The sequence below is a fragment of the Pimephales promelas genome, chromosome 15 (genome assembly GCF_988280905.1).
Source record: "Pimephales promelas chromosome 15, fPimPro1.hap1.1, whole genome shotgun sequence".
In the NCBI taxonomy this organism is placed as follows: Eukaryota; Metazoa; Chordata; class Actinopteri; order Cypriniformes; family Leuciscidae; genus Pimephales; species Pimephales promelas.
In genome coordinates, this window is record NC_142783.1 from 14,407,010 (window position 1) to 14,425,691 (window position 18,682).

Consider the following 18,682-nt stretch of genomic DNA (forward strand, 5'->3'; position numbering starts at 1 on the left):
CTCGCGGCTGCGAGTTGGCTGGGGGAAGATTGGGTGTTGTTGGCTTGGACTCACGTAAATAAAATAAAAAAACACACACACGTAAGTCTAAGAGTCACGGCCATCTTCCATCTGTCAGTGGTCGATTGGGACGCAGGGGGAGAGGAGGGGACGTGCTAAGCGGCTTCCCCATTGGCCGTGCCAGTCCAGTGGTGTGTGTGGGACCGCGCCAGCTCCGGCGTGACAGTGGGGGCAGGCCCGCTGGCTGCTGATTGGCAGCGATAAGTGCCGGGCTGCTGGGGTCAGCATATGGCAGGGCGTGATAGCGGAGAGAGTGGAAGAGCTTTGGGTCATAGCCTCCTTCCTTCTGACTCTGGCTTTTCCAAAGGCAACCGAGCTGATGGAAGCAGCAGGCCAGCGCTTCGCCTTTTGTCCCCATGCTTGAGCGGCCAGCACACACACACACTCAGTGTAGCCACAGCCAAACCCCTAACGGGCAGTGCTGCCACACACTGCCAGCTCTCACAATGGGCTCCATTGTGTCCCAGTAACAACGTGGTTTGTTGGTGTGTGTGTGTGTGTGAAGGGGGATGGAAGGTTGCGTTATTCACTAATTGTCCCATCAGTGATGAAAAGGGCTTGGAACAGATTAGGGGGGTTGGGGTATTGGTGGGGTCAGTCGTTAATTGCTTTTGCCATTTTCTTTCTCTTTATTTTGTGCTTTAGTAATTATTGTAACTGCACAAGCGACCCCCGTCCCTCTCCGTGTCTGTTTTTTTGGTTTTCTTTCCAGCAGAGTTCACCTCAGTGGCCGACGATGACAATAATATGTCGATCAATCACTGAGCCACTCCTCCTAACTTCTCTCCTGTTTTGACCTGTTAGCACCGACAGCTTCATCCTCGGACTTTCCAGTCAGTCAAGCACAGCCTGTGTGTGAATGAGTGAAATGTTGTTGTGTGCCCCCCTCCGGCTCGGGATAGATTGGTAAACAACAAGCTCCCTGGGGGTGCATGGCGATGGGGAATGTGGGTCTGACTCTTACGAGGTGTTTAGGATGCGCTGCAGGCTCCTGACATGGAGTTTGTTGTTAGTGTAGCAGATATCTGTCTGTCTGTCTGTTTTGTGTGTCTGTCTCTCTTTTTTTTGTTTTGCCTGTCGTTCTATCTGTCTCTTTCATTTTATCTGTCTGTCTGTGTGTCATTCCATCCATCCATCAGATCTGTCATTTTGTCTCTGTCTGTCTTCTATTGTTTTGTCTGTCATTCTATCTCTGACTGTCATCCTGTCTATCTATCATTTTATATATCATTTTATGTATTGTTCTCTCTGTGTACTTTTAAAACTTTGTCCAGAATTTGGAATCCTGGCCTTGTTTTCAAAGTTTTGTAGTTATGGATTTCCAAATTGCAGTTTTATGAATTTCTATTTATTTTAATTTTGCCTCCTTTCAATTCTGCGCTCTGTTTGATACCTCAATTCTAATTCAGTTTTTTAAATATTTTTTTTAAGATGACATTCTCAATTAAATTATTATGGGTGGTGGTGGTGATGGCGCAGTGGATAAGACACATGCCTTTGGTGTGAGAGACCCGGGTTCAAATCCACTGTGAGACAGCAGTGTGTCCCTGAGCAAGACACTTACACCCTAGTTGCTCCAGAGGCGTGCAACCTCTGACATATATAGCAATTGTAGGTCGCTTTGGATAAAAGCGTCAGATAAATGTATAAACGTAAATGTATTACCCAATACATAGCTACATTTTTTATGACTTGTAAGGGATGGATTCTGAGTGAAATACCCTTAAAGGGTTCATAAATGCCCCTCACTCCTGTGTTCTCAATACACATGAACATAAATCACACAATCTCTTCATTCTGGTGCAGTCTAGGGTCTAAAATTGCCTTTGTTAAAGCTAGAAATCCTGAATTTTTGATAAGAGAAAATCATCTTCACATTTGATATTGTTTTGACCGGTGGAGATTTGATGATAATCCACAGAACTAGATAATAATTCAATTTTTTTTTAAAGTCGCAAGCTTGTCTCTGATGCAGAAAAGTTAGTTCATGCATTCATGACCTCGAGACTAGATTGCTGTAATGCTTTATTAGCTGGTTGTCCTGCATCCTCAATATGAAAGCTACAGTTAGTCCAAAATGCAGCCGCTAGAGTTCTTACTAGATCAAGAAAATATGATCATATAACACCGATTCTATCATCACTTCATTGGTTACCTATAAAGTTCTGTATTAATTACAAGGTATTGCTTTTGACTTATAAAGCTCTAAATGGTTTAGTTCCAGTCTATTTAACGGATCTTCTATTGCCCTACAACCCATCGCGCTCTTTAAGATCACTAAATTCGAGGCTTCTGGTCATTCCTAGGATATCCAGATCCACCAAAGGAGGGAGAGCATTTTCAGATTTAGCTCCAAAGCTCTGGAATAGCCTTCCTGATATTGTTCGTTGCTCAGACTCGCTCTCCCAGTTTAAAACTAGACCAAAGCCAGGCATTCATATACATTTTTTATCTTACAGTTACTGTAAATGTGGCTTCTAGTTCATAAACGCCAGAGGAGAACTGGCCCCCGACTGAGTCTGGGTTCTCCCAAGGCTTTTTTTCTCCATCGGGTGATCTGATGGAGTTTTAGGACACCATCGGGTCACTTGATGGAGTTTTTCGGTTCCTTGCCACTGTTGCCTTTGGCTTGCTCAGTTGGGGATATTCAAATTATAAATGACCCATCATTGATTAGTTCTACCAAACTTGATTGTCTTTTTTTCCATGAATAAACAAACACTGTTAAGTTGTCTTGATTGATATTGTGAAGCAGCTTTGAGACAATCTGTATTGTGAAAAGCGCTATATAAATATATTTGACTTGACTTGTCCATCAGCGCATTAAAACATGCTGAAACATGTTAGAAGATAAACACTCCTTGCGCAAATTCAGACTTCAACCATTTCTGCAAAGCTAAATGCGATTTAAAGAATTAATAGCCATGGCATTTGAAACCCCGTGGTGAAAAATCCCCGCTCTCCGTAGAACCACAAAATCAGGTTACTGTTTAAAAAGGACATGCATGGGAGGCAGATGGCGAGGCCACCTTCACTCATTCATACTAATCAGGACCTCCACGTACATGTAGCTCGGCGGACGCACACTCCTCTCTGATAGCATTAGCGCTGACTTGTGCGTTGTGAATGTTAAATAAATGTTGCATTTGCAACGGCAGCACGCACATCACTTTCCCCCCGGGGTGCTGGGACAGGACGCAGGGCGATAAATCGGGCCGGACGCTCTTGGGGCTGTATTTCACGAGCCCTCCAATTTGGTTTCGGCTGAGATTAATAGGAGAGGCTGTGATGCTGGAGCCCGGGCCCAGATCAGTGTCTCGGAGCCCCAGGCAACGGTGCATTAGCTTAGGCTATCTCTCCTCTCATCTGCTTGTGCCACACGGAGACATTGGCCGTAATGACGGGGCTATGGCAGCCAGCCGCAGCACCGGGCCTCGCTAATAAAATCACTGTTAGGGCCACGATATCAGCAGGCATCAGATGGAAAAATAAACCGATTAGCCTGCACTTCAGGGCACACATAGATTTCTGTAATTATACTCTGTAAAACTCCTCAAATTTGATTATTTGTGTGATGTTTTTCTCTGTCACTTTTCTGATATCTCTCTCTCTCTCTTTCTCTCTCTCTCCAGCGTCAATGCAGATGTATTTTTATTGGTGGATTTGGGCTTCCCAGATCTTGGTAACTGTATTGTTTTTAAGGTTTATCTTCCTTTTTTTTTGATTGAGACGGATATTTGATTCATAGTTTTTCAGTATGCATAATTGTGTGGATCTGATTAGCAGATTGCTTGGTCGACGGCAAATCTTAAAGTCATCATAAAACAGAATTTAAATAAACCGCAATATTCTAAAAACAAGACTTTAATAGCAAGAGTTAGGCCCATTAAAGTTGTGCAACTGAAAACTGTATATCGCCTAAGTGATTTCTCACAGGATTTCACGGACGTGTCCTGACAAAAGTACCTGTGGAGACCTTGTGGTTTGTGGTTTGAGTGTGCAGCCTCCTCCGTGTGTATCCCACCGGGTTGTGTGCGAGGTTACGAGAGCCGTTCGGCAGCCGGACAGTGGCTTTCTCTGTGGGGCTGCGGATCCTTCACTGGGTTTCTTTTAAAAGGTGCCAATGATGTCCTACGGAGGAATTCTCAGCACTGATAATAACGACCACACCATGTGGAGAAAATGACTGATCATGTGTGTAATTAAAATGAGCTGTGTGTGTGTGTGTGATTTGGGACCGTGTTCTCATTGCGCTCGTCAGCTACTGTGCTGTGTTAATTTGCAAGGCGAGAGCAGGGAATAGCTATGCTCTCAGAGAGATATTGGCCATGTGTCATCCTTGTGCTGTCACACATCCGATAATTGTCCCAGAACTCTTGGCTGCACTGATGTTTCCAAGAGCAAATGTCCTTTGAGATGCCCTGTTTTTGTTTGTGTTCTCATTGTAGTTTATGATTAATTCGGACTTCAGTACAGTATAATGAGTATGTTGTAGCCAGGATCTTGCTCTAGTCAGAACCACATTGAGACTGCCTTTTAAATTCCATTTTAATTCCTTAATTTTAATAAAATTTTAATTGAGGTAGCAAACAGGATCCAGAATTGAACTGAATGTTGAGATTTTAATGTAAAGAAGTAGAATTGTTTTGAAATTTGAGATAGATAGATAGATAGATAGATAGATAGATAGATAGATAGATAGATAGATAGATAGATAGATAGATAGATAGATAGATAGATAGATAGATAGATAGATAGATAGATAGATAGATAGATAGATAGATAGATAGTGGCTAATTCAATTCAAATTCGCACTCAAGAATTACAAGGGATCCACTTGTTGACATTTTCGCTATGGTGATTGAGACATCAAAACTGCTGACACAACAGGTCATTGACGTCTGTGTTCACCAGACACCCTGTCATCAGAGAGTTGTCGTCAGAGTCAAGGTGGCTGACATGACTTTGACATTATGAAAAGCTTCTCCTCCTTTCTATAGGCTTGCTTGTGTTCTCCACCGCTGACACCAGATTTGAGAAGGGGGAGGGAAAGGGAAAGAAAACGGGGGTAGCAGGAGTGATCAATTTGGAGGCTATCAGCACCAGCATGTTCGGAGTGCTGAATTAACACACCACCAGGGACTGTTCCTGGAGCCCACCACGAGCCCTTCACTCCTAATGTGCTAACAAGCTCACTTTTTGCTGTCTCTTCAGTGGCAATTTCTCTCTTTCCTTCCAGAGCCCAGGAGTTCAGCGCGGTGACAATGAAAAGCTCCGTATGAGTGGGGGAGGAGAGGCCAGGAGTATTTTTCCCCCCTTCTGCCTTTCATCCACAGGGAAAATGAGTTTCTGGTAATGCACAAAAGGCTCTTTTTTATCCTCCTCTCCTCTAGTAGCATGTGATGCTAGAGAGGGCGCGAGAACCCGGCACGCACTCTCTTAAAAGGACTATCTCCTTTTTAACAAGCCGTCATAAAAAACCCACCACCCATCAAAAATTCAATTATAGGCCCGGGTTATTTGGGTGAATACATGGTGCTAAAAAAGCGCACCATGTATGAGAAGGAAAAAGAAGAAGTTTCTCTTTACCTCTCGCTTTGTGACACACAAAGAGCATCTGAAGTCAACAGCAGAAAGGATTTGTTGTCTTGGTGACAGGGTGGCATTAGAGGCTCATCTCAGGTTCAGGATTGTGGCCACACGTTGGGCGGCTCTGAGAGGGACATTAAGACGCGCAGGGTGCTGCTCATGCTTTGCTCGTGCTGTTTGGAATGGTTGCCCCCTTGTAGCCGGACTATCGGCATAAAATATGGACCACTTTGCAGTTACTCTGGCCGTGATCCATCTGTGTAGCAGGGTTGTAGTCAAAGACCAATATCAAATCCCCAAGATCCAGATCTATACTAATCCCTGACAATTAAAGACCAAGACTAGACATTTTAAGATCTTGACCTTTCAGTCCAAGAATCAGATTTTCCATTTTAGTGACCTGAAGTGGAGAAAAAGACTGATTTCATTGCTGCGTTTTTGTATATGTATTTAGTGCTCAGTGTTTTTTTTTTTTTTTTTTTTACTTGTCATGTCAAGTCACCTTCATTTATAGTGCTTTTAAAGGGATACTCCACTTTTTTTGGAAATAAGCTCATTTTACAACATTTTAAACTGTTGTGTTTTAGCGTTTTTGAATCCATTCAGCCGATCTCCGGTTCTGGTGGTACAACTTTTAGCATAGCTTAGCATACATCATTGAAGTGCACAAGACCATTAGCATTTCTAAAAAAAAAAAAATCACCAAAGAGTTTCGATGTTTTTCCTATTTAAAACTTGACTTTTCTGTAGTTACGTCATGCATTAAGACAGACGGAAAATGTAAAGTTGCAATTTTCTAGGCTAGGAACTCCTACGCCTGCTGCACTCATGGTACGGCCGTAAAGTGTCTTGATTATAACGCAGGAATAAGAGTATAGTTCCTAGCCATGTCAGCTTAGAAAATCACATCTTTACATTTTCCGTCGGTATTAGTGCACGACGTAACTACAGAAGAGCCAAGTTTTAAATAGGAGAATTATCGAAACTCTGGTCTTTTTCTTTTTTTTTTTTTTTAGAAATGCTAAAGGTCTTGTCCATTTCAATGATGTATGCTAAGCTATGCTAAGAGTGGTACCGCCAGAACCAGAAATCGGCTGAATGGATTCAAAAACGCTAAAACTCAACAGTTTAACTCTGGTGGAGTTGTAAAATGAGCCTATTTCCAAAAAAAAAGTTGAGTATCCCTTTTGATAAAAGCATATTTTACATTTTGGAAATATTTAATAATGTCATATTCATTTTTAGTAAATTCTACTCTGAATAAATGGTGTCCAATTTGCAACTTCTGTAATGGAAACTACTGTTCAGAAGTTTGAGACATTTTTTCAATGTCTCAACAAAGCTGCTTTTATTTGATCAAAAACATGGTAAAAACAGTAATATTGAGAAGTATTATTACTATTTAAAGTAACTGTTTTCTATTTTAATATATTTTAAAAATGTAAAATATTTATTTATAAACATTAATTCCTCTGGCCATTACTCCAGTCTTCAGTGTCACATGAAGAAACATTTCTTATTTTTATCATCAATGTTGTGCTGGTTAATTTCTTTGTAGGAAACGTGACACCTTTTTTCAAGATTTTTTTTTTTTTTTTTTTTTGAGGAACAAAGATCAAATAAAACCATTTATTTATTTTTAAATGTCTTTACTGTCAATTCAATGCATCCTTGCTAAATAAAGGCATTAATTCCATAAAAAAACTCCAAACCTTTAAACAGTAGTTCAATATTATATATGTGCTGTATATACATCAGATGAATCTTATCTGTATTGGGTTCTGGACATGTATTTTAGCTGGCAATTTTGCACATGACAGTTAGTGAATTACCTGTTAGTGGTTCATGAGGTGTTACTCTCAATTATATAGAATGCAGAACAGTTGAAGTCTACTATTATAATTGATTTGTATCAGTCGTGACTGAATGTTTCAGTCAGTAAGATTGTACGAGTGCTATTCTGTGACCATCGTGCTCTGTCTACAGTTGTAGTACTGCATGTGTCTAATTACGACACTTTCACTTTCTGCTTTCTCTTCTCCTCTGTGGGAACCTCTCACCCATACACTCCAGGGTTTGCTCTCAAACAGCAGGACCCGTCGGCAGGAAACGGGTCTGCTGGAGATAGGAAAAGGCAAACGACAGATCTGCGTGAGTGTTGCGTTTCCTGGTGGAGCTGCTGTATGCGCGGTAACACCCGAAGAACACGAGCCGAGAATATCCTCCCCCTGCATCGTCCCAGCAGGGCCTCCGTTTCTCTCTTGTCTTTTTGTCTCTCGCATGCACGCCTCATTTCTCACCGCTACTTCATCAAGTTTCCACACTGACGCAGCATCCGTCGTTATCCGAACCGCGTGTTCTTGGTTTACGAAGTTATGAATGCAGCATAGACCATATGCCACCGGACTATTTAATCAAATCGTCCCCATTAACAGAATCCCTCCGTTTTTAAACCCATACACAGCGGCATAATCCAATCCCTTCCATTTACTCAATACCATCATTTTTCGTAACCGAATAACACGAGACAGTAAGATGTCCATTGATACCCACTGTCACCATACGTAAAGCAATGACAGCTTTGTAATACAGTTTACAGTATGATGGGAGAATTATTAACCCATGCTGTCCTGGTTAACTGTTTGACCCCTATTGATGTGTGTGTTTGTGTTGCTTTTGAAATCGATGCACCAACCTTGTTTGAGCTTAACTGGTACGTTTATCAGCTATGAAGAGAGAGCAAGATATCTTGAGACGATAGTCCAGCACCACTTGGAGCCCACAACGTTCGAGGACTACGCAGCTCGTGTTTTCTGCCCTGCTCCTTTCCACCATCTTCCATCTGAAGCAGGTGGGCGTCATTGACTTAATGAACTGATTCTGAATTCATCTGTCTTTTTTACACCACTCATCATTGAGCTTCACAATTCTAGACTCTCTGGCCTTATGATGCATGTTTCATAGCCCCCATCAGTTGAGACTGTAGAATCACACTTGCTTGTTTTTGCATTCACATTTTTATACATTCGGCATACTGTTTTATCCAAAACCACTTGCATTGCATTCAATACATATACACTATTTGTCAAAAGTTTTAGATCAGTAAGATTTTTTTATGTTTTTAAATGAAGTCTCTTCTGCTCACCAAGGCTGCTTTATTTGATGGAAAAAAATGACAAACAGTAATATTGCGAAATATTATGACAATTTAAAATGACTATTTTCTATTTTAATATATTTTAAAATGTAATTTGAAAGCTGAATGTTCAACATAATTACTGTTGCTGAACACACATCAGTTTTCAGTGTCACATGATCCTTCAGAAATCATTCTAATTTGCTGATTTTATGCTCAAAAAAACATAAATTATTATTTTCAATTTTAAAACAGTCATGTAGCATAATTATGTGATGAATAGAAAGTTCAAAAGAACAGCATTTATTTAAAATATAATTTTTTCTAACATTATAAATGTCTTTACTGTAACTTTTGATCAATTTAACTCATCCTTGATGAATAAAGGTATCTTCTGATTTCTTTCCCCCAAAAATAAAAAATAAATTCTTACTGACCCCAAACTTTTGAATGGTAGAGATTAATGTTACAAAAGCTTTCCATTTCAGATCAGTTCTGTTCTTTTGAACTTCCTATTCATCACAGAATCCTGAAATAAAAATGGAAAAAAACTGTTTTCAACATGGATAATAATCATAAATGTTTCTTGAGCATCATACTATGATAATTTCTGTCGGATCATGTGATACTGAAGACTGGAGTAATGATGCTGTAAATTCAGCTTTGATCACAGGAATAAATTACACTTCACTATATATATTCACATAGAAAACCGCTGTTTTAAATTGTAATACTATTTCACAATATTACTGTTTTTTTTTGTTTTTTTTTAATCAAATAATTGCAGACTCGGTGAGCAAAAAAACTTATTTTAAAAACATAAAAAATCTTACCGATCTAAAACTTTTGACCGGTAGTGTATATATACTACCATTCAAAACTAGGGGTCGGTAAGATACATTTTGTTTGTTTTTGAAAGAAGTCTCTTCTGCTCACCAAGGATGCATTTATTAATCAGTCAAAACTGTAATTTTGTGTTATCAATGTTGAAAACGTAATGTTTTATTGGACATTGTAAGGCATAACAGCATTCATTTGAAATATAAATCTTTTGTAGCTTTGTAAGTTTTCTTTACCGTCACTTTTGATCAATTGAATGCATCTTTGCTGAATAAGTGTTCATTTTTTTCAAAACAAAAATCTTACTGAAAAAATCTTTTGAACAATAGAGCATTTTTAGAAGTTCTTGCGTTCACTGGGAATCAAACCAATCACCTTGCCATTGCTAGTGCCATGCTCTACTATTTGAGCTATGGGAATGCTAACCTTAGAATGAACATGAAAGCTGAACTTGAACCAAAGGCAATCCAGAAATAGCATGAAGCCAAGTTAGAAATGAGTCATTAAGCCTTTCATTTGAGCACAATTTTTTTTTTTTTGGTTCAGTCATTGCAAAACCATTTGCTTTTGGAGCTGAAAAACAATCTCTCGTTTTCTATTTTATGCAACCAAAGTTGTTTTTCAAACCCAAAGCTTTTATTTTGGCGTTTGTGTTGGGTTCCTGGTACCTCTCTAAACACAAATGATCAGTTTTCTTTTCTGTTTCTTTATTTTCTTTTTCATTCCCATTTTATTTTGTTTATCTTATGTTTCCCCTTCAGATCATAATCTATCACTTGTGTATATCTAAAGGTAAGATTCCTGAAGATGCCGTACACTGAGACTGCCTGATTGTCTTATGCGTTTGTTTGGCTTGTAACGACGTTATGAGCTCTTTCTCTTTTGCTTTATCTTGTTTGTTTGATTCCTTTCTAGACTGAAATATGTTCCCTTCTTTTTTTTCCATGTTCTCTATATTTTGTTCAGTGGGAAGTCTGCAGCATTCATTGCATGGCATGTTCACACCAAATCCCTAACATTGACCAACATTTACACTCTTTACCACAGATGTTACTCCTCTAGGTTCCTCCTAGGGTGTGTTCTCTTGGTTCTTTTGGTCTGGACTACATTTAGTCCTGTTTTGCTTAGCGCTCAATCTGTCATTTTTAACACCGAATCAAAAGATATAACAAAACACTTACCGAACACCCAAAACAATGCGCTCATTGTATGTGCATAGCCGACATATGATAATATTTTGACCAGCTGAGAACTCGTAAAGAGCTTATAAAATGTGTAAAGGAGTCAAAACAGTGGCAGAAATTCCATCACACACACAAAGAAAGATCTGCTGCGAGGAGATGCGGTTCTGATACCTGTACTGTGATGAGAGGAACCAGGTATGCCTGAACATTATACTTTTTAGGGTCACATCTTGTGACATCACATCCTGATTTTGTTTCATTTAGATGTCTTCGGTCAGTGTTGCGTTCATATTTCAGTCAAACCGCACCAGAGTTGGTTTGGAAGTGTACCGAGCCCCACTGCTTGTTTTGGTGCGCACCGCGGTTCGGATAGCAGCCTTCATACCAACATAGCAATGTTTTAACACAACCAAATATGCCGAGTGTGAACACACCCTAAGTCATGTCTGTGTCCGGCATGATCTTACAGCTTCACTCACCTCATCTTCTGTTCTTTATGTCACACATCCCGTATGCCTGTCTGTCTGTAAATGTTGAATGGTACGGGGTAAAAGCTATCATACAGAGAATTGAGCTCAGCTTATTCAGCAGATTTTTTTAAGAATTTCAGATTAAAGGAGAACTTCGGCGCAAAATGAAATGAACCTTTGGTCTAATAACACATCGGTATCTAGTCGACCGTTCTCTGAGATTTGTTTTCATGATAATCGAATGTAAAGAGTTTCATCTCTAACAATTGTTTAGCATATATGCTTGTATATGGGGGCATATAATAAGTAAAGAGAAATTGCTAGTTAATACCACTAACAAGGCTCAAAATAGCCCCACACTAACACAGTTACATAATGAGGGTCCACACATGCAAAATGAAGCATTGAGAACATTGTAAGTGTACAGACCGTTTAATAAGAAGATACTTTATAAAGACAGTTCACTTCGCGTATACAGACAGGAGCCATCTTTGGAAAACGACAAGTCGAACCACGAACGCCGTGCCAAATGAGCTGAACTGTATGAAGTTCAGCAAACTTCTGAACTGTATGGACGGCGTTCGTGGTTCGACTTGTCGAGACTGTTTTCCAAAGATGGCTGCTGCCTGGATACACAAAGTCTTTATAAAGTATCTTCTTATTAAACGGTTTGAACACTTGCAATGTTCTCAATGCTTCGTTTTGCATGTAGGGACCCTCATTATGTTACTGTGTTAGTGTGGGGCTATTTTGAGCCTTGTTAGTGGTATAAACTAGCAAGTTCTTTATACTTATTATATGCCCCCATATACTAGTGCATATGCTAAACAGATAAAACTCTTTACATTTGATTATCACGAAAACAAATCTCAGAGAACGGTTGACTAGATACCAATGTTTTATTAGACCAAAGGTTCATTTTGCGCCGGAGTTCTCCTTTAAGATAGTCCTTCAATCAATTCTTGACTGACTCACAATATTACAACAATTCATTGTATTTATGTGTGGAATGAGGCGCTAGTCCCTAAATCACTGCAGATCATAATTGTGAGATTTTTGTGCAAAGTTTTCGTCAGTGAACACTACTAGCACTGTGCTGTAATGCTAACACCCTATTTTAATTAAAGCTTTTGTTAGCCAGCAAAAAATCTCCACCAGTGTGGAGATTGACTGTTTTATTTACAATAATCGGTATGATTTTTCAGAAGGAATTTTGTTCAGGATGCATTAAATTTGATCGAAAGTAACAGATACAACAGTCATGTCGAGATTTCAATTTTCATCCAAGAATCCTGAAAAAAAAATGCATCTCGGTTTCCATAAACAAACTCAGCGCTCATGTCTAGATCTGGTTTCAAATATTTGAATGACTAATGTTTCATTATATGAAATGGCATTTTACTTCCGGAACCCTTCTGCCGAGTGAGATTGATTTACAGAAGGAATTCAGGTACAATATTACATGAGAGTAGAGTTACTAGTGGGTTGTATTTCTGACATTTCCTTTTTTTAGTTTAGTGATTGAATAAATAAACGTATGAACTTTTGCATTGATTGTCTTGTATTTTACGTGCTCCTGCTACTGTTTTCCCTCCCAGCCTGCTCGTACCTTTATCTTATATCTCTTCTTCTGTTTTTCTTCCTCCTGTCTCTACTTACTCTTACATCCCACACCAATGCCCATCACTTTGCATCTTTCCTGCCCCTCACTCCTGTCCTTTTCCCACCCTCTCGTCCTTTCTATCTGTCCATTCTCGCACCCCAAGAAAGAAATGCTGTGATTTTTCTCCTCCTTACCAAACCTCCAGTAGAAAACATTGGGCTCATCAAGGTAAAGGGAAAAGGCTTGAAACGGAAGGTCTTTCACGCTAGCTGTGAATGGTATGCTGGAACCAAAAACGGCAAAGTACCTTTTTTTTTTTTCCCCTCCCTGTTCCTCTTTTACAATGTAGTTTGTGTTGCGATATCATAACTGCACCCCTGTTGGTCTCATCCAAGGGACGACGTGTCGGATTTCAGCGTTGATTAGTCCCAGCATCCCTTGTGATTCGCTCTGTGAAGTTCACCCACAATGCACTGGTGCATTAACCTCTCACGCCCTTCAGGAAGGGCTTTTTCACACTTATTTTGCTCTCAATTGGTTACATTTATTGTACAATTTGCCCAAATGGCTTTAACCAAAGTATCAGAGAGGTATTTTCCCTTTCCAATCTGAGTGAAATTCACAATGAGACTTAAAAAAAATATCACATTTTCTAGTATAGACATTTATTTCCCTCCTTTCAACCCAATTTCGTTGTATATTTCATATTCTAATGCACAAACCCAAGCTGAATTTAACCCTTTAATGAGATGCGTCACTCGAGTAGATGTTTGAGAACAGCGCAGTGAGAAGGATCCGGCCGTCGTGACGTTCTGATCTCTCTCTCTTCTTCCTCCCCTGACAGGCTCATGCCTCGAGAGTCAGCAGGCCGAAAGTCCAGCAATGCAGGTCGACGGGAGCGATTTAGCCTCGCCAATGTCACCTCGTGCTAGCAAGAGCCGGATGTCCATGAAGCTTCGCCGTTCCTCGGGGTCCGCCAACAAGACTTGACTTAAGTGAGCAAACTCACACACACGACAACTTCCTGCGGGACACTCCAGAACTCCGCCCACTGCACTGTCAGAGATAAGCCACGCCCTCTTGCCTGCGATAGCTGTCTGACTCCTCCCATCCAGAGCCAGAAAGATCAAAGACAACTGAAATGTTTATTTTTGTCGCGCTCTGATGGACATCGCATCGCATTGCATTTTACGTCAGCTGGTGCCAGTCCACTCAGAGTGCCAGTGATCACATAAAGTCGCCACCGTATCAACCACAACTTTTTTTTACATATATATATTTGTACTGAAGACGCACTGAGGTTTTCGACATATTCGACGGCTGGAGAAGTGCTCGACGTGTTTGTGGAGCAGATTTACGTTTAAACTCAAGCACTTCTTGCTGTTACGTTTTTTTGTTTTGTTTTTTCACTGCTAATGTTTTGACACACAGGTTTGTTGGTTTATTTGCCGGTTTTCTTTATGGATCACGGTTTATTGCAATTTGTACATTTAGTTCTCTCTTCAAAGTTTAGAACGTTACTGATTTTTTTTTTTAATGTTAGTGTTATACTCAACCGCCCCTTTGTCATTTGAAACTGTGTATATATATCTATAAATATAAAATATATACATATTTAATGTATGTGTATAGTGTATGAACAGTATCTGATCTGTGTACATATTTGACAGTATTTAAATCAACCAAAAACAAAAAAAAAAGGCCACTTAGAACAAGTCTTCAGCTTGAATGTCTGTACGGCTAGGTTTTGTTTCGTCGCACAGCAGCCTTAGAGACGAGCCCACGCTGGTTCATCGGCTCATTTACAGCGTAAATCATTCAACTGCAGCGCTCTTTTTGACTCATCTCATCTCGGATGAGGTTTTTAAGGAAAGTGTGAATGAGACGCCTCATTAACAGGTCTTGCAGGGAGACGTTGCCAAATTGAACCGGACTACCCGCTTTTTGAGCTAGTTCAAAAGCCGTCGCCTTCTCTTTTTTTTTTAGACGTGGAAGTGTACACTAGTTTTTGGTCTGCGTTTCTTCCTTCCGCGTTTAAGGGATAAAAGGGTAACTGACCCCGGAGACTACGGATGCAAGTTATAACTGTTGCCATGTTTAAGATAAAGTCAAGTTTGTATATTTTCTTGGAAGCTTTGTGAGACTTCATGATTTTTATTGTTTTTCTTTTTAATTTGAAATCATTTAGAAATTTATCTCAAGAAATATATATATATATTGTTGAAATCATGCAGCACCGTTCTGGATTGAAATAAGGTGTATATTAAAGGCCTGCACACGAGCAACTGAAACCTGTGCGTAATTTAAAAAAAAATAAACATCCTCATGGGTAGATTTTGTGTGTTACTACTGACCAAATGCTGCATGATTCCAGTACTAACTGCATGTGTTGATATAACAGCTGCACAACACACAAGCACACGCACAGATCCACAATGTTGTCATACGGTTGTATATCTATACATTTGTATCGGATGTCGAAGGAGAGTGGATGTGCAACTACACTTAAGAATAAAAGTATTCTTACAACATAGCAAATCCTGTGCAGTACTTTTCTGTTTTAATATCGGCTTATATACGGTGGATTTGTGCAAATGACAAATAAGCTTGAAGACAATTCGGTTTATTGACCTCTTTGTGTCCCCCACAACAGCTGAAAATTATTACATATGAAAATATAAATGACACTTATGGTTTATTATTACATGTAGGCCTCTAATAGTCTTTATGTATGCTATGGCATTTCTTGGCAGTTATGATATAAATACATTTCTTTCTTTTTTTTTGCAGCTACTGTTGTCAATTAAAATATGAAACGTACAGTACCTTAATTCGTGATCTAGAAATCAAAGCACCTTCTAAGACGATTGAGACTAAACAAGCTTTCCATGGGAGCTACTTTTACAATGAGACACAAAATATATTCATTTACTTTTCCCCATATTATAATGATATATGTTTATGAAAGATCCTGCTGAGAGCTATAAACGGTTTCATGAATGAAATTAATGGCAGCATTATAAATCTTTTATAGGTAACACTTTATAACTTTATCCAAAAAAAAATATTATTATCAGTAATGAGTTTAAACAATTATGTTGGTGTATTAAACATTTCAGTGTACATGTGAATACATAATATTCACATTTGAATGTGAGAACTAATATGAAAAGAATACAGAGTTCCTACAGTGGAAAACTTGGAAATGTCAGATAATTGGCACCGAAATGAATAAATGTTTGAAATTTTAAAATAAAAATACAAAATAAAAGCAGTTTTTTTATATTTCTCAGCTCTAATAAATTGAATAGACTAGAAATGTAAATTGAAATGTATAATATCATAAATTTAAAGTAATTACTGGAAAATTATATATAAATACAGCGTATACGCACATTTCCAGTAATTATGAAATGGAAAAGTCATGATCAAAAGTGTAGGAACCCCCTATAATCTGTTAATAAATTGCTGTACTTTTATTAAAAGTTATTAAGTGTTACCCAAGATTATCAAAGAATACATAAACTAGCTCTCTCATCAAAAAAAGAAAACCTTGTAAAGTTCGATATTCCCACATAAAGACACCGGATGTAGTCTATAATACGAACAACAAACCGTTCGACATGATCATAACCGTTTCAGAAGTGAGCTCAGCACCCCGGCCTGACGGCCATCTGTAAGAGCATCACCTGTCTGTTCTCTGTGGGATGAGATTTGTTGATGTGTCTGGTCAAGCCTGGAGAGCTGAAGAACGTGGAGGGACAGTGTTTGCATGAGAATATCTGCTGTTCTCCAGTGCTCAGATCGGGTCTGAGGAGCAGGTCGTCTCTGACCGCGTGCCAGAGTCTGTGTTTGTCCCTGATCTCCGCGGAGGGGAAGTGCGCTCCACACAGGTGACACGGGAACGTGATCTGGCCGCTCTCGATGTGACCGTACGGGGATGCTTTGATCGTCTCGTGCTCGGCCAGGTGTTTCCTCAGGTAGGCTTGCCTGCGAAACTTCTTGCTGCAGTAGTGGCATTCGTACACCTCGTCCGGGCTGGGGGAGGGCAAGTAAGGGGTGGTGGACCTGTCGGGCTCATCGGGGCAGTGATCGAACAACCTTGAGCTTTCCGCGGGGCCGATGTGCATCTCAAAGCATTTCTCGGAGGATGGGTACCTTTGATCCAGGGGAGGGTCTTGGGAAACTCTGTGCATCATGTTGCTGTCCGGTGCTGATCTGTGGTGCTGGGAGCTGTCCGGACTCAGCTGGTGCTGATTGTGTCCACTCATCTTGCTGGCGTTCTCCTTCCCCTCCACTGAGGTCTTCTCGTGGTTACGCGCCTCCAGCGGGGACTTCTTCACGTCCCCGGTGCTCAGTCCACGAGGTTTGTGCCATCTGCGATGAGACGCGAGGTTAGCGGGACAGCTGAAAACTTTGTCGCACTCCGGGCAGCGGTATTCAACCCGCACGATTCTGGAGCACTTGTGCTGGGCCAGAGAAAACGGATCAGGGTATTCTTCCTTACAAAGCTGGCAGATGAACTCACCCAGCGGCTTTTTTCTGCCACTTTGCGGTGCCAGTTTTGACTCGGGAATTTCTTTTTTGATTTTAAGCCCGAGGACTGGCGAGGTGGTAACTTCGTCTTCAAAATTGAGCTTTCTGATGACTTTAGGCTTTTTGGGTGCTTTGCTTTTGCGCTCTGTGTCCATGAACGCGCGTTTTACGCATTGATGAAACGCGGGGTAGGTGGGCACCGAAGAGGGCACCGGTGTGCCAAACTTCATGTCCGAGTGATTCATTAACAGACGTTCGATTGAAGACACCGGGGTGGCCAAGGGAAAGGACTCTGCCATGGCTGGTGAGCTCAGACACCTTTCCAAAAACTCCGTGCAGATGGGTTTGATCGGGCTGTAGGAGTCGGTGCTGTTGCGCGGAGACGACGCGCTCTGTTCCGGGTGGCTGAAGAAGTTCTGTGCGTAATCGACGCTCTCTCCAACAACCCCAGGGTCCTCCAGAAGACGCGTCTGCTCATTTTTAGAGCTGATCCCACTTGCCCATGATTCTCTCGTAGGTTCCAGCACGTCCAGGACACTTGCATTTGGAGTTTGGCTTGGCAGGTCCTCTTTGCGCGGCTCTTTCTCTTCTTGCGCACGCACCTTGTAGGATGCTGATGAGGCACGTTTAATCCTTTTCACTAAAAATCCTCGTGGCATCTTCTCGTCGGATTCACCCAGAGTCCAGATGAAACTGCTGAAGAGAGGATACACTGTCGCCTTGATGCTTCCCGCGCGCGTTTTATCCGTTGGGTCGCCTTCAGGTTCGGTGTGAGGTCACTGTCAATGGCGCAGTTGTGCCCAATCAGCGCTGGCATTCGAACGAAGGGGCGGGACGGGCATTAATGAGCCGATCCAGTTACAGATTCATTTCTAATGGGCAGCAGATTATTATCTCAAAAGGTCTCAGGGGATCGATGGGCTCTTTAACCTTCCCATGTTTTCAGTTTCCTGTTCGGTAATGTGAGATCGGTCCATACATGCACTGAACTTAGTTATTTTTATTATTATAAATGTCCATCTATACCTATACAGAACATGCATATTTTACATAGCCTACATTAATACATACATACAAAATGACATACATTTTTTATAAACGTATGGCCTATGGATTTATTTTCATTTGTACTTTATCATTTCATTTATCATTTATCATTGATAGCCTATATATATTTAAAATATTTTAAATGTTTTATTTGAAATCGATTATATATTATAGGCTATATAATTGATTTTAAATAACTCATTTAAAATAAATTAAA

General features: G+C 40.3%; 2 protein-coding genes across 9 annotated transcripts in view; one reads left to right on the forward strand and one right to left on the reverse strand.

Moving 5' to 3' along the window:
• Nucleotides 1–15,163, forward strand: part of ralgapa1 (Ral GTPase activating protein catalytic subunit alpha 1) — a 68,142-nt gene extending 52,979 nt beyond the window's left edge. For 5 of the 8 annotated variants that reach the window (XM_089120198.1, XM_089120201.1, XM_089120199.1 and 2 more), the window contains 2 exons: nucleotides 8,376–8,500; nucleotides 13,727–15,163. In XM_089120198.1, the coding sequence (XP_088976324.1) occupies nucleotides 8,376–8,500; nucleotides 13,727–13,872 (271 nt within the window). In that variant the 3' untranslated portion in view covers nucleotides 13,873–15,163. Of the gene's footprint in view, nucleotides 1–8,375; nucleotides 8,501–10,386; nucleotides 10,418–13,045; nucleotides 13,161–13,726 lie in introns of all 8 variants that reach the window. The other 3 variants (XM_089120200.1, XM_089120204.1, XM_089120205.1) reach the window with 2 other exon arrangements.
• Nucleotides 15,164–15,489: 326 nt separating this feature from the next.
• Nucleotides 15,490–18,347, reverse strand: insm2 (insulinoma-associated 2). Its single transcript, XM_039673021.2, has one exon. It carries the CDS (start codon nucleotides 18,075–18,077, stop codon nucleotides 16,533–16,535), a length of 1,545 nt encoding a protein of 514 aa, XP_039528955.2. The 5' UTR covers nucleotides 18,078–18,347; the 3' UTR covers nucleotides 15,490–16,532.
• Nucleotides 18,348–18,682: the final 335 nt, after the last annotated feature.

What these genes read in the sequence shown, in the direction of transcription:
- insm2 (XM_039673021.2), bottom strand. Translation starts at nt 18,077, where the DNA reads ATGCCACGAGGATTTTTAGTGAAAAGGATTAAACGTGCCTCATCAGCA.